The 20894-nt window shown below is 48.9% G+C and overlaps 1 protein-coding gene across 1 annotated transcript in view; it reads right to left on the bottom strand.

The window, feature by feature from the left end:
- Positions 1–12833: 12833 nt before the first annotated feature.
- LOC139234724 (uncharacterized) overlaps positions 12834–20894 on the bottom strand; it is a 29820-nt gene continuing 21759 nt past the window's right edge. The window contains exons 7-9 of the mRNA XM_070865405.1: positions 20187–20292; positions 15451–15549; positions 12834–13883 (exon numbers count right to left, since the gene is read on the bottom strand). Coding sequence (XP_070721506.1) covers positions 13632–13883; positions 15451–15549; positions 20187–20292 — 457 coding nt within the window. The 3' untranslated portion in view covers positions 12834–13631. The remainder of the gene's footprint in view (positions 13884–15450; positions 15550–20186; positions 20293–20894) is intronic.

Here is a 20894-nt window from a genome sequence, read left to right as displayed (position 1 = left end):
TTACGCTCTCTTGCAGAGCGCCTGAGTTGGGGCTCCGGTTGTTGGGCGCTGGCCTGAGTGTCTGCTATTTGCGGTGCCTCAGGCCTATCCAGACTGCCCACAGTGAGTGGGCTCTCCTCCCTTTGGTTCCGGTGTTCGGTCACCTGTGGTGGAGTGAACTCTACATCGTGTTCTTCCTCTGCTTCCTTTATGGGGTTGCTGAACCTCCTTTTTGTTTGATCCACGTGTTTGCGGCAGATTTGTCTATTGGTAAGTTTAACTACCAGAATCCTATTTCCCTCTTTGGCAATCACAGTGCCTGCGAGCCATTTGGGCCCTGCAGCGTAGTCGAGGACAAAAACAGGGTCATTTACATCAATATATCGCGCCCTCGCATTCCTGTCATGGTAGTCATATTGTGGCTGGTGCCTGCTCTCGACAATTTCTTTCATGGTGGGGTGTATAAAGGATAACCGGGTTTTGAGCGTCCTTTTCATTAGCAGCTCTGCGGATGGAACCCTTGTGAGCGAGTGTGGTCGGGATCTGTAGGCCAACAGGAGGCATGATAAGCGTCTTTGTAGGAAACCCCCTTGGATTCTAAGCATCCCCTGTTTGATTATCTGCACTGCTCGTTCTGCCTGGCCGTTTGAGGCTGGCTTGAACGGTGCCGTTCTGACATGGTTAATTCCATTGCCTGCCATGAAGTCCTGGAATTCAGTGCTTGTGAAGCACGGGCCATTGTCGCTGACCAAGACGTCCGGTAAACCGTGGGCGGCGAACATTGCCCATAGACTTTCTACCGTGGCAGAGGATGTGCTTGAATTTAAAATGTCACACTCGATCCATTTGGGGTAGGCGTCTACTACAACCAAAAACATTTTTCCCATGAAAGGACCTGCGTAGTCCACATGGATGCGTGACCAAGGCTTGGCGGGCCATGGCCAGGGGCTAAGGGGGGGCTTCCCTTGGTGCATTGCCCAGCTGGGCACACGTGTTGCACCTGCGAACACAAAGTTCCAGATCTGCATCTATCCCTGGCCACCAAACGTGTGACCTGGCAATTGCCTTCATCGCGACAATGCCCGGGTGCCCATTGTGGAGTTCTCTGATGAACACCTCTCTGCCCATCTGAGGCATGACTACGCGGTTTCCCCACAGTAGGCAATCGGCCTGAATCGAGAATTCATCCCTGCGCCTGTGAAATGGTTTAAATTCCTCAGGGCATGCCCTGTACGTGGCTGCCCAGTCCCCATTCAGGACACATTTCTTGACGAGAGACAATAGCGGGTCTCTATTTGTCCAGACTTTAATCTGACGGGCTGTCACAGGTGAGCCTTCGCTTCCGAAAGCTTCAACAGCCATGACCATCTCAGCAGCATGTTCGGTAGCCCCTTCAGTGATGGCTAGTGGGAGCCTGCTGAGTGCATCGGCGCAGTTTTCGGTGCCCGGTCTGTGCTGAATTGTATTGTCATAGGCAGCTAACGTGAGTGCCCACCTCTGTATGCAGGCCGATGCGTTTACATTTATGGTCTTGTTGTCGGCCAAAAGGGACGTTAGGGGTTTGTGATCTGTCTCCAGCTCAAATTTCCTGCCAAACAGGTACTGGTGCATTTTCTTTACAGCATATACACATGCGAGCGCCTCCTTCCCGTAACCCCTTTCTGCCTGGGACAGACTCCTGGAGGCATAAGCTACCGGCTGTAACTGACCCTTGACATTGACATGCTGCAACACACACCCAACACCATAGGACGATGCATCGCACGTTAACACAGGTTTCTTATATGGGTCGTATAGTGTTAACAGAGTGTTGGAACATAACAAATTGCGTGCTTTATTAAAAGCCCTTTCCTGGCTGTCCCCCAGACCCATTCGCGACCTTTGCGTAGGAGCACGTGTAGCGGCTCGAGCAGCGTGCTCAATTTGGGAAGAAAGTTACCAAAATAGTTCAGGAGCCCCAGGAACGAACACAGCTCCGTCGTGTTACGGGGTCTGGGTGCTCTCTGGTTCGCTTCCGTCTTGGACGCAGTAGGGCTGATCCCGTCTGCTGCTACCCTCCTCCCCAGGAATTCTACCTCTGGAGCTAGGAAGATGCACTTCGCCTTTTTCAGTCGCAGCCCTACCCGGTCCAGTCTGCGTAGCACCTCCTCCAGGTTGTGGAGGTGTTCTTCAGTATTGTAACCCGTGATGAGGATGTCGTCCTGAAAAACCACCGTCCCTGGAATCGACTTGAGGAGGCTTTCCATATTTCGTTGGAAGATCGCGGCGGCCAAGCGAATCCCGAACGGACATCTGTTGTACTCAAACAACCCCTTGTGTGTCGTGATGGTGGTCAGCTTCTTTGACTCACTCGCCAGCTCCTGGGTCATGTAAGCTGAGGTCAGGTCCAATTTTGAAAAAAGTTTGCCACCGAACCGCGACGCAAAGAGGTCCTCTGCTCTCGGTAGCGGGTACTGGTCTTGGAGTGACACCCGATTGATGGTGGCCTTGTAATCACCACATATCCTGACTGACCCATTCGCCTTGAGCACCGGCACGATCGGGCTCGCCCAGTCACTGAATTCGACTGGCGAGATGATGCCTTCCCTCAGCAGGCGGTCCAATTCGCCTTCTATCTTTTCCCGCATCATGTACGGCACCGCTCTGGCCTTGTGGTGTACTGGCCTGGCGTCCGGGTTTAAGTTAATCACTACCTTGGCCCCCATGAAAGTGCCGATGCCGGGTTGAAATAGTGAGTTAAATTTGTCCAGGATCTGTGAGCATGATACTCGCTCCACAGAGGAAATTGCATTGACATTGCCCATTTCCAGTTCATGACAGCAAGCCAACTCCTCCCCAGTATTGCGGGACCGTCCCCGGGACAATCCAGAGTGGCAACCAGTTCTCCAAATCTTTGTGGGTCACGACTACCATGGCGCTGCCTAGCACTGGAATGATCTGCTTTGTGTAAGTCTGTAGCTGTGTGTCAATCGGCGATAATTTTGGCCTCCTGGCCTTGGACGCCCACAACTTTTTGAACTGTTTGATACCCATCAGGGACTGGCTGGCCCCCGTGTCTAGCTCCATTGATACTGGGATGCCATTGAGGAGCACTTTCATCATTATCGGTGCTGTCCTGGTGTATGAACTGTATACATGCTCCACATGAACTCGCTGAACTTCAGCTTCCAGCGATTTCCCCCAGCGTTCATTTCTGCAATTTCTGCAGGTATTTTGCTCATCTCTGCAAACTCCGGCTGAGTGTGTGCCTCCACGCCTCCAACATGAGCTGTTGTTGGAAACAAAAGATCCCTTGCCAGTCGATCGTCCCTGACTGCCCCTGTTATTGTCCTTGAGTGCGCCATTAACAGGTGTTGATGGCCCCATTACTGGCCGCATTGTCCCTTGCAATGGCATGAATCGTCGTTCAACTTGCCATTGTCTCTGTTGAACTCCCCCTCTGGGTTCGACTACATGTTGGGCATGCCCGATTACCCCTGTCTGCCTGGAGAACTGTGTGCTGCTTTAACAATGTTGAATCTCTATCCCAACCATTCCTTAACACAGTACTTCTTGTCTGTTCTGCTAGTGGCCATGCTCGCGTGGTTTAAATCCCAGTTTCTCGTCGCCATTGATAGGTCCTTACTATACAGTATAAATGCACACGAGGCCCATGCTTGAGAGAAGGTCAGTCTGTGACCTGTGCTTTATGCCTTAGCACTCCAAGAGATGAAGGTAGGTGGAGCTTCCCCTTTTATACCTGAAGGTCCAGGTTAGGAGTGTCTCCCACCTAGTGGTCATTGTTGTCATAGTGTACAACTTAGGTCAGATTATACATGGGTTACAATGCTGGTTGAATACATGACAGAGTAGACTGGGTCTTTACTTGTTGGAGTTCAGAAGGATGAGGGGTGATCTTATAGAAACATTCAAAATAATGAAAAGGATCGACAAAATAGAGGCAGAGAGGTTGTTTCCACTGGTCGGGGAGACTAGAACTAGGGGACACAGCCTCAAAATACGGGGGAGCCAATTTAAAACCGAGCTGAGAAGGAATTTCTTCTCCCAGAGGGTTGTGAATCTGTGGAATTCTCTGCCCAAGGAAGCAGTTGGGGCTAGCTCATTGAATGTATTCAAATCACAGATAGATAGATTTTTAACCAATAAGGGAATTAAGGGTTATGGGGAGCGGGCGGGTAAGTGGAGCTGAGTCCACGGCCAGATCAGCCATGATCTTGTTGAATGACGGAGCAGGCTCGAGGGGCTAGATGGCCTACTCCTGTTCCTAATTCTTATGTTCTTATGATCTTATGTGAGAGAGGCTGGGGGAGAGTGAGGCTGGGAGAGAGAGAGAGGCTGGGGGGGAGAGAGAGAGTGAGAGAGGCTGGGGGGAGAGTGAGAGAGGCTGGGGGAGAGAGAGAGAGTGAGAGAGGCTGGTGGGGGGAGGGAGAGAGGCTGCGGGAGAGAGAGAGAGAGAGGCTGGGGGAGAGAGGAATAGAGGCTGGAGGGAGAGAGAGAGCCTGGGGGGAGAGTGAGAGAGGCTGGGGGGAAAGTGAGAGAGGCTGGGGGGAGAGAGAGGCTGGGGGAAGAGAGAGAGGCTGGGGGGAGAGAGAGGGGCTGGGGGGCGGGAGAGAGAGAGAGTGAGAGAGGCTGGGGGAGAGGGAGAGAGGCTGGGGGGAGAGTGAGAGAGGTTGGAAGGAGAGTGTGAGAGGTTGGGGGGAGAGTGAGAGAGATTGGGGGGAGAGAGAGGCTGGGAGAGAGAGAGAGCTGGGGGGAGAGAGAGAGTGAGTGAGGCTGGGGGGAGAGAGAGAGAGAGAGAAAGGCTGGAGAGAGAGAGAGGCTGGGGGAGAGAGAGAGAGAGAGGCTGGAGAGAGAGAGAGGCTGGAGAGAGAGAGAGGCTGGGGGAGAGAGGGAGAGAGGCTGGAGGGAGAGAGAGAGCCTGGGAGGAGAGTGAGAGAGGCTGGGAGGAGAGTGTGAGAGTCTGGGGGGAGAGTGAGAGAGGCTGGAGGAGAGAGAGAGGCTGGGGGGAGAGTGAGCGAGCCTGGGAGGAGAGTGTGAGAGACTGGGGGAGAGAGAGAGAGGCTGGGTGGAGAGAGAGAGTGCGAGGGAGGCTGGGGGGAGAGTGAGAGAAGCTGGGGGGGAGAGAGAGAGAGAGAGAGAGAGAGAGAGAGAGAGAGAGAGAGAGAGAGAGAGAGAGGCTGGGGAGAGAGGGAGGCTGGGGGAGAGAGGGAGAGAGGCTGGAGGGAGAGAGAGAGCCTGGCGGGAGAGTGTGAGAGGCTGGGTAGAGAGAGAGAGAGGCTGGGGGAGAGAGAGAGAGTGAGAGAGGCTGGGGGCAGAGTGAGAGAGACTGGGGGGGGGAGAGAGAGAGAGAGAGAGAGAGGCTGGAGAGAGAGAGGGGCTGGGGGAGAGAGTGAGAGAGGCTGGAGGGATAGACAGAGCCTGGGGGGAGAGTGAGAGAGACTGGTAGGGGAGTGTGAGAGGCTGGGAGGGGAGTGTGAGAGACTGGGGGGGAGAGTGAGAGAGGCTGGGAGGGGAGTGTGAGAGGCTGGGAGGGGAGTGTGAGAGACTGGGGGGGAGAGTGAGAGAGGCTGGGGGGCGAGTGAGAGAGGCTGGGGGGAGAGTGAGAGAGGCTGGGCGGAGAGAGAGGCTGGGGGGAGAGTGAGAGAGGCTGGCGGAGAGAGAGAGGCTGGGGGTAGAGAGAGAGAGAGAGAGCCTGGGGGTGAGAGAGGCTGGGGGAGAGAGAGAGCCTGGGGGGGAGAGGGAGAGAGAGAGAGAGAGAGAGAGGCTGGGGGAGCTAGCCAGAAGTCCCTTCATACCCAATAAACCTTGTAAACAATCCGTACGCAATGCCTGCCCCATCAATGGTGGTGGGGGGGGGGGGGGGCGGGGGTGGGGGGGAGGGGAGAGGAGAGAATGGATGTGCACTGGGATAAGGCACTTTGGCTGGGGGAGTGATGCACTTGGACTCTCACTATCGAGTTCCCTCTCCCCAGTAGTAACTCTCACTATCGAGTTCCCTCTCCCCAGTAGTAACTCGCAATATCGAGTTCCCTATCCCCAGTAGTAACTCTCACTATCGAGTTCCCTATCCCAGTAGTAACTCTCACTATCGAGTTCCCTCTCCCCAGTAGTAACTCTCACTATCGAGTTCCCTATCCCCAGTCGTAACTCTCACTAGCGAGTTCCCTATCCCCAGTAGTAACTCTCACTATCGAGTTCCCTATTCCCAGTAGTAACTCTCACTATCGAGTTCCCTCTCCCCAGGAGCAACTCTCACTATCGAGTTCCCTATCCCCGGTAGTAACTCTCACTATCGAGTTCCCTCTCCCCAGTAGTAACTCTCACTATCGAGTTCCCTATCCCCAGTAGTAACTCTCACTATCGAGTTCCCTCTCCCCAGTAGTAACTCTCACTATCAAGTTCCCTCTCCCCAGTAGTAACTTTCACTATCGAGTTCCCTATCCCCAGTAGTAACTCTCACTATCGAGTTCCCTATCCCCAGTAGTAACTCTCACTATTGAGTTCCCTATCCCCGGTAGTAACTCTCACTAGCGAGTTCCCTATCCCCGGTAGTAACTCTCACTATCGAATTCCCTCTCCCCAGTAGTAACTCTCACTATCGAGTTCCCTCTCCCCAGTAGTAACTCTCACTATCGAGTTCCCTCTCCCCAGTAGTAACTCTCACTATCGAGTTCCCTCTCCCCAGTAGTAACTCTCACTATCGAGTTCCCTCTCCCCAGTAGTAACTCTCACTATCGAGTTCCCTATCCCCAGTAGTAACTCTCACTATCGAGTTCCCTATCCCCAGTAGTAACTCTCACTATCAAGTTCCCTATCCCCAGTAGTAACTCTCACTATCGAGTTCCCTATCCTCAGTAGTAACTCTCACTATCGAGTTCCCTCTCCCCAGTAGTAACTCTCACTATCGAGTTCCCTCTCCCCAGTAGTAACTCTCACTATCGAGTTCCCTCTCCCCAGTAGTAACTCTCACTATCGAGTTCCTCTCCCCAGTAGTAACTCTCACTATCGAGTTCCCTCTCCACACTGTAGTATCTCTCACTATCGAGTTCCCTATCCCCAGTAGTAACTCTCACTATCGAGTTCCCTCTCCCCAGTAGTAACTCTCACTATCGAGTTCCCTCTCCCCAGTAGTAACTTTCACTATCGAGTTCCCTATCCCCAGTAATAACTCTCACTATCGAGTTCCCTATCCCCAGTAGTAACTCTCACTATCGAGTTCCCTATCCCCAGTAGTAACTCTCACTATCGAGTTCCCTATCCCCAGTAGTAACTCTCACTATCGAGTTCCCTCTCCCCAGTAGTAACTTTCACTATCGAGTTCCCTATCCCCAGTAGTAACTCTCACTATCGAGTTCCCTATCCCCAGTAGTAACTCTCACTATTGAGTTCCCTATCCCCGGTAGTAACTCTCACTAGCGAGTTCCCTATCCCCGGTAGTAACTCTCACTATCGAGTTCCCTATCCCCGGTAGTAACTCTCACTATCGAGTTCCCTCTCCCCAGTAGTAACTCTCACTATCGAGTTCCCTATCCCCAGTAGTAACTCTCACTATCGAGTTCCCTCTCCCCAGTAGTAACTCTCACTATCGAGTTCCCTCTCCCCTGTAGTAACTCTCACTATCGAGTTCCCTATCCCCAGTAGTAACTCTCACTATTGAGTTCCCTATCCCCGGTAGTAACTCTCACTAGCGAGTTCCCTATCCCCGGTAGTAACTCTCACTATCGAGTTCCCTATCCCCGGTAGTAACTCTCACTATCGAGTTCCCTCTCCCCAGTAGTAACTCTCACTATCGAGTTCCCTATCCCCAGTAGTAACTCTCACTATCGAGTTCCCTCTCCCCAGTAGTAACTCTCACTATCGAGTTCCCTCTCCCCTGTAGTAACTCTCACTATCGAGTTCCCTCTCCCCAGTAGTAACTCTCACTCTCGAGTTCCCTCTCCCCGGTAGTAACTCTCACTATCAAGTTCCCTATCCCCAGTAGTATCTCTCACTATCGAGTTCCCTCTCCCCAGTAGTAACTCTCACTATCAAGTTCCCTAGCCCCGGTAGTAACTCTCACTATCGAGCTCCCTCTCCCCAGTAGTAACTCTCACTATCGAGTTCCCTCTCCACACTGTAGTAACTCTCACTATCGAGTTCCCTATCCCCAGTAGTAACTCTCACTATCGAGTTCCCTATCCCCGGTAGTAACTCTCACTATCGAGTTCCCTCTCCACACTGTAGTATCTCGCACTATCGAGTTCCGTATCCCCAGTAGTAATTCTCACTATCGAGTTCCCTCTCCCCAGTAGTAACTCTCACTATCGAGTTCCCTAGCCCCAGTAGTAACTCTCACTATTGAGTTCCCTCTCCCCAGTAGTAACTCTCACTATCGAGTTGCCTATCCCCAGTAGTAACTCTTACTATCGAGTTACCTCTCCACACTATAGTAACTCTCACTATCGAGTTCCCTAGCCCCAGTAGTAACTCTCACTATTGAGTTCCCTCTCCCCGGTAGTAACTCTCACTATTGAGTTCCCTCTCCCCAGTAGTAACTCTCACTATCGAGTTCCCTATCCCCAGTAGTAACTCTCACTATCGAGTTCCCTCTCCCCAGTAGTAACTCTCACTATCGAGTTCCCTCTCCCCAGTAGTAACTCTCACTATCGAGTTCCCTATCCCCAGTAGTAACTCTCACTATCGAGTTCCCTTTCCCCAGTAGTAACTCTCACTATCGAGTTCCCTCTCCCCAGTAGTAACTCTCACAATCGAATTCCCTATCCACACTGTAGTGACTCTCATTATCGAATTCCCTCTCTCCACTAGTAACGCTCACTACCGAGCCCACCCTTCCTCTCTTAGCAGCCACTTGATTTTGAAGTGCTGGAATATTTTCACATTAATATAATTGTGCTGACAGAATATCCCGGTGATCACCTGCTCCCACAGCAGGCTGCGTGGACCAAAAGCTGACTGAATCAATATTTATTTTTCTCGGCTGTTAACTGCATTCCATCCTGTTTACATCCCAAATAGGTCATTGCAAACTATTTGTGTGTAAGTGGAGGAGGAACTAGATCCTAGAGCAAAGATATAGTTTTACTGCCGTCAGTCTGTTCTCCAGAGAATGAAATAGATACAGTATTTACCTTACAGTTAAGCAGCCACTCCTGAACAGTTCAGTTGTGAAATTATATCATATCTCATATTGTGCAGTGTCACTCAGGCAGGCCAAGGTCTCGGAGGCGATCGCACATTCTTTATATCCCTCTAGCTAGTTATGATAACACGTTCGGTAAATATGGAACTGTAAACCAGAATTTCCGAGTACTGCAATTCGAATCCACTGAATGCACTGACCCAGGCATGGCTGGCCTCCTGAGCCTTGCCCAATTGACCAGTACTTTCCAGCGTGCTATCCGGCGTGACAGCCCAGCACAGTCCTCTCCTCCACCAACGTCCATACATCCCCCCCACCATTCCCACAGGGATAATGATTAGGAGCAGGATTCTGCCCTCACCTAGGGACTCTGAATTCAATCGTAGTTCTCCGATTACTGGCCCAGTAAAAACCAGCAAATTCTGCTCAGACCAAGCATCAAACATGGGACCTTCTTTATACAGGTTGAACCTCCCTTATCTGGAACCCTCGGGACTTAGCCTGTGCCTGATGAGGGATTTTTCCGGTCGAGGGGTGGTCACGTTAAATTGGATGGTATAGGTACTGAGCAAGGGGATATCGGGGCTGGCTGGCTTGGGGCTGGGAGTGCGGCAGAAAGATCTTGATGGAGAGCGGTGGTGTGGTAGATCGTGGGGTCAGGCCAGCGATTATGGGAGTTGGCAGCGAGGAAGGATTTCAATTTGTTCATGTCGGAGCGGCGGGGAATGGTTCTGGATGAGGGGTGGTTCCGGATAAGGGAGTTCTGGATAAGGGAGGTTTAACCTGTGGAATCATACAGCGCAGAAGGAGGCCATTCATCCCATCGTGTCTGTGCCAGCTCTCTGAAAGAGCTGTCCAATTAGTCCCACTCCTGCTCACATCTCATTACTGCAATGGTAATCCGCAGTATTTTGTTTTTGCATTAGAAACATAGAAACATAGAAATTTACAGTGCAGAAGGAGGCCATTCCGGCCCATCGTGTCCATTACTAGAACGGTACCAGGCTTGAAGGACTTCAGTTACTTGGAGCAGGGAAGGTTAAGAGGAGGAGATTTGATAGCAGTATTCACAATCTTGAATGGTCTTGATAAACGAAATCAGGAGAAACCGGTTCTGGTGGCAGAAGAGTTGATAACCAAAGGCGACATGAGGAAACATTCTTTTACACAGTGAAACCAGAATGCACTGCCTGAAAGGGGGTTGGGAGCAGATTTAATAGTAACATTCAAAAGAGAATTGGATAAATACTGGAGTGGAAAAACTTTCCGGGCTGTGGGAAAGAGCAGGGGGTGGGACTAATTGGACAGCTCTAGCAAAGAGCCGGCACAGGCACGATGGGCCGAATGGCCTCCTTCTGTGCTGTGACATTCTATGATTCCACACAGCACAGTAAGAGACCTAATCTGCATGGCTCGGTTACCAACCAGTTACAGCCTAGGAAGGCCCCGGGGACTTCTTGTTTTATTTGTGATCCAAGCTTGGTCCACCTGTTACATATGTCAAAGATCGGGCTCACTCGACACCAAGCAACACGATTTGAATTGGTAGGCAGTGGCAGAAAATGCTGGAAACATCTAGCAGGTCGGTCAGCGTCTGTGGAGAGTAGAGAGACGTCAACATTTCAGGTAGAAACTTGGGCCTTAATCGGGGGTCATTTTAACTTTGGGCGCTAGTGTAGAATTGAAGTGAATGGAAAGGGCTATCAGGGGAGATGTATAACGGACGGCTAATGCAATGTCACCCATTTTACACCATCATTACTCCCAATGAAAGTCCAGTGTGAGATGTCTTCAGTTCCCATCACCTTCACACTACGGCCAAGATCCTCATCTGTGCTGCTAGCTTTCCTTTGGCTTTTAAACAATAACTCGTGTCGCCTGTGTGTGTGAGACATCCTGTAAATGGAAGGCGCATAAGTAGGTGCAACTGGACAGGATAGAATCATAGATTGTCACCAATAATCAAGAACAGAGATAATGTTTAAAGTTTATTTTTTGTTTCCTTTAACTACTTTCCTTGGTTATATCCCCTCTTTAGGGCATCCTGTGCCACACAGCCACCCCTAGCTGAGGCAGAGGGGCACTGGATGGCTCACAGCTCTCTGCCAGTGCCACCCTTGTGCTGGTGGCTATGGAGATGTCATGGGGTGAGGGAGGCACAAGTTCTTGCTCCAAATTCCCTTTCCTCCCTCTAGAAACATGCCATCGGGTGGTCATGTTCCCCTCCGGTCAAACCCTTTCCATTTGGTTTCGGGATGTGGACATCACTGGTAAAGCCCAAGTTTTTAATTGCCCGCCCCTGGTTGTCCTTTGAGAAGGCGATGGGTGGGGCCTTCGCCTTGAACCGCTGCTGTCCGTATGGCGAGGGTGCTCCCACAAGGGTGCTGGGCATGGGAATGCCAGGCTATGGACCCAGCAAAGGTGAAGCAACCAGGTCAAGATGGTGCATGACTTGCAGTGGAACCTGGAGCTTCCTACGACATCGCTGCTCTTGTCCTTTGCGATGGTTGAGGTCACAGATGAAGGCGGTGCTATTGAAGTAAGCTTGGTGAGTTGTCGCAGTGCGCCCTGTAACAGGAAGCTTTCCTTCACCCTTGGAGCGATCATTAATGGAACAAACGTCCAGGTAGAACAGTGGGGCTGAAATCATTCCAAGAAAAGATTTGCTGTTGACTTGAGGAGAGCTTAAGGCCGTACTGGCTGGAATGAACTCAACTGGACCGAAAGGCCTTCCTCACCTGTATTTTATGATCCCATGACACACAGGGACTACTGCGCAAGCTACTCCCAAATAGCCAGCTGGTCACTATTTACACAACTTTATCAGCAATCACAGTAGGATTGTCAGCAAATATTTAACTGCCAGCAGCGTAATCACCAGTCAAAACCAGGATGTTCAGCTTTAGTCTGCTTTATTTTGTGATTTAACTGCATTTCAATATTTTGCCATCACATATACTTGGCACCGTTGTCAAATAATAACCTACTGATTCCGTTCACTGCTGCCTTGTCCTTCAGCATGTTGGGATCCGGTGCTTGTGGAGATCTACTCAAGGGGTGGTACATCCCATCGCTCTGTCCCAGCTCAGCCCAGCCCGTCAAACCCAAGCATGACTCATCTTGATAAAAGAGTTATTCCCAGGTCACCGCTCAACAGCAAGGACACACGTCCGCCATCGAAGGTCCCCAGAGTGGGTGGGGGTGGGGGGCTGCTGAGTGGAGGCCAGTTCCTTCTCTGCTGGGAGGGACGCATTTCACCTCAGAGATGCTTTTATTCCGATGTGTTTCTCCCAGTGCTGGCCCGTTGAAGTTTCCAGGCAACCAACACCCATCACTGTGAACGGAAGGGTTTTGGAACATCGCCATGGAAACGCAAAGATCATTAGAGTAAAGGCTAACATTCTGGCCTACTTTGGGGGTTGAGACTGCACTGCACTGGACAGTTCCCTCACTCAGCTCCACCACACTGTCCGGGAGTGTTTAGTTTGGTCAGATGGTAGCTAGTCTGTATTTATTTATCATTTCTACACAGCGAACCATTTCAGACACGAGCCTACAATTACTTGTGAACAGATGTTACTCTAGACAGTGTTAATTATAAGTGTGATGGGCGGGGAATGTAAAGGGACCCGCACTACCCCCCTCCCGCCCCCCCTCCCCCCGGTGCTTGGATTGTAAATTCTTGAAGCAGTTTAACCCAGTGAGGGGGAGGAGGCTGTAAATGGCAGATACGCTCAATGTAGTGCGCTCGGAATGTGTCGCTAGCCTATTTTATCTTGCCCGCCCTTGTAAGGTCATTAAACTTCTCGAGGAACTGAGCTGCCATGTGTGGGCGGGGTTGTGGAGTTGCCTCTCACTGCTCTGGACACCTCCTTCCACTAAGTCTGATCTTCGATCTCTCAGGGGTCCTGTCTCAAACATTGATACAACGCCTTTTGCTTCCTCGGCATGTCCCAAAGCGCTTCACAGCCAATTAACTACTTTGCATAAGTGTAGTCACTGTTATAATGTCACATGGCAGCCAATTCACAAACAGCAAGGTCCAGATGATATAAATGACCAGATAATTTTTTTTTTGGATGATGGTGGTTTGAGGGACGAATGTTGGCCAGGACACCAAAAGAACGTCTTACTCTTTCTCAAAGAGCGCCTGAGATCTTTTACACCCACCCGAGAGGGCAGACGGGGTTTTAGCTTAGCGCGCAGACCAAAGAATATAAAAATGAATTCAAATAAAACATTATCAAAAAAAAATCAGAGATTGAAAACACCAGGGTTGGAATTGAATCGATGAATTTTATGGAAGATATCAGAGAATTTCGAAAGGCACAGTATCTTTTCTTGACGTTCTATGTACTCTGGGAGCTGCCTTTAAAAAAAACGATCAAGCTTTCCTACTTTGTTCTCAGCTTTGTCAAATCATTTCTCGATAGCGGGAGTCACGGCGGTGGGGGCAGGAGAGGGAGGGGCGAGGTGGAGCGGGGGGGCTTGACATGTCTTTCTGAGCCCAGCGTTAGGGCAGCCTCTTGTCCATGCAGGCTGCATCGTACACAGCGTCGCAGAACGCGATGTAGTCGACGTCGTCGCGGTGGCCGATGGTCACTTGGAACTTGTGCCACAGGACGCGGAGGTCCCTGGCGCTCAGCATGCTCTCCAGGTCCAGCCCCGCCAGCACGCGGTGGAACTGCGACTGTGTCACGCTGCCGATGTTCAGGCGGTCGTGGTCCTCAAACAGGGGGAAGAGCTGCAACTGTTTCTTCCTCACCTGCCAACGAGCAAACATTTAACGGTCGGGGCCAACAGCCAAAGTATTTTCCCCCAGAGTTCCCGTACCGGCGGCAAAAGTAGAGTCAGCAACTCTGATTGGACGTCTCCCCGGACGTGTCATCACATGAACTCATGCAAACTTGGAGAGATTACATTCAATTCCTTCATCTAAATCACTGATGTATATTGTAAATAGCTGGGACTAAAGGCAGATAGTGGGACTAAAGGCAGATAGTGGGACTAAAGGCAGATACATCCCCTGGACCTGATGGCTTGCATCCTCGGGTCTTAAGAGAAGTAGTGGCAGCGATTGTGGATGCATTGGTTGTAATTTACCAAAATTCCCTGGATTCTGGGGAGGTTCCAGCAGATTGGAAAACTGTAAATGTAACGCCCCTATTTAAAAAAGGAGGCAGACAAAAAGCAGGAAACTATAGGCCAGTTAGCCTAAATCTGTAGTTGAGAAAATGTTGGAATCCATTATTCAAGAAGCAGTAGCAGGACATTTGGAAAAGCAAAATTCAGTCAGGCAGAGTCAGCATGGATTTATGAAGGGGAAGTCATGTTTGACAAATTTTCTGGAGTTCTTCGAGGATGTAACGAACAGGGTGGATAAAGGGGAGCCAGTGGATGTGGTGTATTTGGACTTCCCGAAAGCATTTGACAAGGTGCCACATAAAAGGTTACTGCACAAGATAAAAGTTCATGGGGTTGGGGGTAATATATTAGCATGGATAGAGGATTGGCTAACTACCAGAAAACAGAGAGTGGGGATAAATGGTTCGTTCTCTGTTTGGCAACCAGTAACTAGTGGGGTGCCGCAGGGATCAGTGCTGGGACCCAACTATTTACAATCTATATTAATGACTTGGAGGAAGGGACTGAGTGTAATGTAGCCAAGTTTGCTGACGATACAAAGATGGGAGGAAAAGCAATGTGTGAGGAGGACACAAAAAACTGCAAAAGGACATAGACAGGCTAAGTGAGTGAGCAAAAATTTGGCAGATGGAGTATAATGTCGGAAAGTGTGAGGTCATGCACTTTGGCAGAAAAAAAATCAAAGAGCAAGTTATTATTTAAATGGAGAAAGATTGCAAAGTGCCGCAGTACAGCAATACAACTATCTCCCAACCTGCAAATGCAGTACACTTTGAATATATTTAAGGTGGAGATAGACAGATTTTTGAATGATAAGGGAGTCAAGGGTTGTGGGGAGCGGGACTCACTGAGTCACGGCTAACGTATCTTGCCATGATCGGATTTGAACTCATGACCTCCAGGCTGCTAGTCCAGTACCCATCATCATCATCATACCACCAGGATACTGTACTGTGATATATTCTTACAACATCACTAACAGACACACTACACAAGATGGCTATTAACACAGGAACCCGTCATCATGCGACTTTGTCACATGACCCTTTTATTGTATTGACATCAGTAGTTGCATTGCCACAGTAGTCCACTAAGTGGAGCCGTATTCCACTAGGGGGAGCACTATTACACTCATTACCTCTGCTACCTTTGAGCGTTCATTATCAAATCGCTCATGATGTGCTTACCTTTTCTGCCAGTCTAGCCAAGGCCTGCTGATAAACAACGACTTCCTCTGTCGACAGTGTGTTCAAAGTCCAATCGGCAGGTGGCTTGTACTGGGTTACCTACAGGGCGGGAACATCACGATCCAACATTCAGTACATATTCACTATAAACTCAAGTTATGCTGGCACCTGTACTTGTGGTTAATGACAATGGGATAGCTACCGACGAGCGTTGTCTGATACCAGAATATCATTCGTAGAGTAAGTATATAAATAGCAGAGATCAAATACCTATCAAAAAGCAAACAAAAGCAACTATCTCCCAACCTGCAAATGCAGTTATTGTACACAATTTATTTTTCGATGTACAGTGTAAATAATTAAAAGGCATTTTTACAAACAGATGATAGAATGGTAGAAACTTACAGCACAGAAGGAGGCCATTCGGCCCATCGTGCCTGTGCTAGCCTTTTTGAAAGGGCAGTCGTGCTTAGTCCTACATCCCCGCTTTTTGTCCGTAACCATGGAAGTTCCTCATCCGCCAGGACCTGTCCAACTCCTCTTTACAATTATTGACGGAATCAGCTTCTACCACCTTTTCAGGTGGAATGTTCCAGACCCCCACAACTCTCTGGGTGAAAAACATTCTCCCCATCGCCCCTCTCGACCTTTTGCCAGTGGTTTTGAATCTATGACCTATAGTTATTGACCCACTTGCTTGAGGGAATATTTTGTTCCTTATTAACTCTGTCAAATCCTGGCATCATCTTGAACACCTCGATTAGATCACCTTTTAACCTTTTCTGTTCCAAGCAGAACATTCCTAACTTGCCCAATCTCTCCTCATAACTGAAATCCCTTGCCAGCTTTTTTTGTGAAGACTGATGCAAAGTAATTAATACTCTAACCATGTCCTCTGCCTCTACATGAAGATGTCTGTTTGGGTCCTTAATAGGCCCAACCTTTCTCCCTGCCTGAACTCTTACATTTATATGATTATAAAATGTGTTAGGGTTCAATTTAATGTCGTCTGCTAATTTTCTCTCGTAGCCTCTCTTTGCCTTCCATATTAACTTTTTTCAATTCCCTCCTGTACTTTCCATAATCTTCCTGGTTATTAACTGAATCTTGGCATTTGTCAGAAATCTCCTTTTTCTGTTTTATTTTAACTTTTATTTCCCTTGCCATCCAGGACGCAATAGCTTTGGATGCGTTACCTTTTCCCTTCAAACGAAGCTGCCTAGTTTGCACCTGAACACTCTCTTCTCTGAATGCCCTCCATTGCTCCGACACTGCTTCACCCGGCAATCGCCTTTTCCAATCTACCTGTGCTAGGTGCCTTCTTAAATCATTGAAATTAGCTCGTCCCCAATTGAGCATTTTTACCTTCAATATTTCTGTGATTTCGTTCCGTAATTGCTTTAAAGCGAATGATGTTGCGGTCACTGTTAGCTGGATGATCTCCTACTGTAACAGCCTCCACTAGCCCAACTTCATCGCCCAGATCTCACACTGCTTCTCTCCTTGTTGGACTGGAGACATATTGATCAGGACAGTTGTCAGAAATTCCTCTCCTTCCCTGCCCTTAGCAGAGTTTTTCCCAGTCTATATTAAGGTCATTAAAGTCTCCCAATATTACTACTATATTTTTGTTCCATACCTTTGATATTTGCTGACAAATTTGCTCATTCATCTCCTTTTCACTATTTGGAGCTCTATAAACAAAACTCCCAACAATGTAACAGCTCCCCCTCTGTTCCTTAACTCTAGTCAAATAGATTTAGTCCTAGAATCATCCAGTAAATCCTTTCTACTTAGAACTGCCACATCATGTTTAATCAATACTGCCATGCCCTCCTGTTTTTCCTTCTCTGTCATTCCTGAATACTTAGTAACCAGGAATATAAAGAACCCATCCCTGGCCTTGTTTGAGCCATGTCTCTGTCAATGCAACCATGTCATAATCCTACGTAGCAATTTGTGCCTGCGGCACAACAACCTTATTACTTACACTGCGGACACTGACGTACATACAATTTAATACCTCCTTCATCACCATTGCTGCTTTCCTCACTCTGGTCGCTGCAATTTTAGGGATCTTTCTAATTATACTGCTGTTTATATCTCTCATCTCATTTCTGCCCCTCTCTGTAATCTTCTGACCAGATGAGCTTAAACCTTCCCTAACAGCACTCGTTAACCTTCCAGCGAGAACATTGGTTCCACCTCTGCTGAACTTCTGATATTAAAAGGTCACCTAAAAATAAACATTTAAATCTCTAGTCTTACATTACACTTCAATTGTAGCAATTGATTTTGGTGTCACACTGACATTGTAGTTATGGTGCAAATGAAAAAAGAAGGAAAGAAAGAACTTGCATTTGTATAGCGCCTTTCACAAACTCAGGATGTCCCAAAGAGCTTTACAGCCAATTAAGTGCTTTTTGAAATGTAGACACCATTCTAATGTAGGAAATGGAACAGCCAATTTGCACACAGCAAGCTTCCACAAACAGCAATGAAGGAATGCCCGGATAATCTGTTTCAGTTTATTGGCCAGGACATCGGGGAGAACACCCCTGCTCGTCTTCTAATAGTGGCCATGGGATCTTTTACGTCCACCTGAGAGGGCAGATGGGGCCTCGGTTTAACGTCTCTTTCGAAAGACGGCACCGCCAACAGTGCAGCACTGCACTGGAGTGTCAGACTAGATTTCGTGCTCAAGTCCCTGGAGTGGGCTTTGAACCCACAAATCTTCTGACTCAGAGGCGAGAGTGCTGCCCACCAAGCCATGGCCAACACCCAAAGTCAAATATGGGAGTCAGTCCCAGCCTGGTACTGGAGTGAAGTGGAGTGGTTATTCCTGCAGGAGATGGCCACATTGCTCTTTAATGTGGAGTCAGCTCAGGCTTTGACACCTGAAGCCAAGGCTCAATTTGTAGTGTCAGCACACTCTTTCTGGCTCACAGCTCCTCCTGCAGGACCAAATCAGATTGCGGGGCTCAACTTTAACCACAGCGGAAATGGGTCGGCCATTAGAATGGATCGGGTGACTCACCCGCCGATGTCCCGCCCGGATCCCACCGAGCGCAACTTGCTCTTCTGAGCAGGCGGCAAAGGCGCCCGCCTAAAGCCAGCGGGGTCCTTCTTTAAATATGCAAATCAGGGTCTGATGATGTAATGGGGGAACCGAGCGTGATTTGAACTCTGACCTGAGTGGGGAAGTCGCTGTGACAACCTCGCCTGCTAAAAATGATCGGGATCAGAAGATGCCGCACACGGTACGGTTAGGCTTCCATTGCCCTGGACTGGCTCCCACCCCGGCACCATGGGACCCCCCCCCCCGAACCGCTGCACCCACCACCTACCTGAGTGTCGCGGGCGGCCGGACAACTCAACAACTCCGACGGTTTCTGGTGGCAGTTAAAATCCCCCCACTCCGATTTTCTGGGTTTGCTGTAATAGGGGATGCCTTGCTGGCCAGCGGCGTTCATTAGGAAATCGTAGGCAGGCTGCCCAGGACTCTTCGGCCATAGTGGGCAGCGTGCTGGTGATTTTCTGATGTGGGCAGCTGGCGGGTGAGGCTTCCAGCAAGCATTGCCAACTGGGCAAAGCAGTCCTTGTGCATCAGCGGGCTATTCAACTGTGAAGTAATGATTGCCAAGCCAGAGCCTGTCCTCTGCCATCGAAGCGTGTGAATACAGGCTCACGTGTGATCTCACGTGCACACGCACGCTCACACCAATGTTCTCTGTAAGCTGCGCTTTATTCTAAACGGTCTGTTTCTTTTAGTGCGTGGTCCCTTTAAATTTCCGCACACGCGCTGTATTTACAATGGAGAAGCCGGCGCAGGACTTCAGCTGCGCAGCTTAGAGGGAACATTGACTCACCGGCATGCAGACGCACGCACACGTAAGAAAGAAATACTTAGACTTACACAGCACCTTTCACGATCACTGGACGTCTCAAAGCACTTTCCAGCCAATGAAGTTCTTTTGGAGTGTAGTCATTGTTGTAATGTGGGAAACGCGAATTCACACACAGCAAGCCCCCACAAACAGCAATGTGATAACGACCCAATCATCTGTTTTCTTTATGTTGATTGAGGGATAAATATTAGCCAGGACACGAAGGATAACTCCCCTGCCCTTCTTCAAAATAGTGCCATGGATCGTTTACATCCACTTGAGAGAGCAGACAGGGCCTCGGCTTAGCATCTCATCTGAAAGACAGCATCTCTGACAGTGCAGCACTCCTTCACTGGAGTGTCAGCCCAAATCTTTGTGCTCAAGTCCCTGGAGTGGGACTTAAACCCACAACCTTCTGACTTAGAGGCAAGAGTGCTGCCCACTGAGCCACAGCTGACACTGAATGCATGCATGCACACACACGTAAATACAAAAGGAATGAGAATCCTGGCTGATTATTTCCCCTAGCTGATTAAAGCTAAACGCAGCATCCAGTTCCTGCCCCAGCTAAAAGCACATAACAAAGCCCCCCGCCGCCCCCCCACCCCCGCCCCGCGGCTTCTGCCATACACTTAAACACGGGCCAACCAACTTCAAAGAAAAGATTCTGGATGACGATCTCCTCTGCTATTTGCAGTAAACTGCACTCACGAGTGTGTTTACAGTTCAGCTACCAATCTCTAATGGGGTAAATCCCACCGCCTGAGAATCAGCTGATTGGTCTGGAGGTTTACCATCTCCAGTAAGGGATTTGAACCAAGATATGTTAGTTAAGGCCGCCCACTGTACCTCTGCTCGAGGAAACTTCTCAAGATGTTCGAGTGTAAAAACAGATTCAATTTCATCGATGAACAGCTTATAATCAACATAGTTTGGATAATTGCAGGAAGCATAGCTAGAAAACAAGGAAATGTTCATAGTGTGAATTTAAAGGTCTGAACTTACTCATTCGTACACAGATCTCAAATCAATGCTGATAAAAGCACCTCAAATGGTCTCCTTCATTTTAATTATTCATCATCTAGTCTGTAATCTGGAATAATGTTTGTAATAATTTGTAATGTGGGAAAATTGTGATCGTATGTATTTTGGGATAATGTTTCCAATCGCTTGTAATGTTTACAATTGCTTCCAATATTAGATAATATTTGCAATAGTTTGAATGTGAGATAATGTTTATAATAGTCTGTAATATCAGGTAATGTTTGCAACAGATTGTAATGTGGGCTAAAGTTTCTGAGCTGCCTCAACAAAAGAATGAAGAAAGAAAGAAATTGTATTTATATCGGCCATTCACAACCTCAGGATGTTCCAAAGCACTTTACAATCATTTAAATACTTTTTGAAGTGTGGTAACTGTTGTGATGTAACACAGCAGCCAATTTGCACACCAGGTCCCACAAACAGCAATGCAATATTGACCAGATAACCTGTTTTTTAGTGATGTTGGTTGACGGATAAATATTGGCACAATACACCGGGCAGAACTCCCCTGCT

This window comes from Pristiophorus japonicus, chromosome 22, assembly GCF_044704955.1.
Source record: "Pristiophorus japonicus isolate sPriJap1 chromosome 22, sPriJap1.hap1, whole genome shotgun sequence".
Lineage (NCBI taxonomy): Eukaryota > Metazoa > Chordata > Chondrichthyes > Pristiophoridae > Pristiophorus > Pristiophorus japonicus.
Note: the sequence above shows the minus strand (reverse complement) of the source record. Positions and strands in the feature narration are given on the sequence as shown.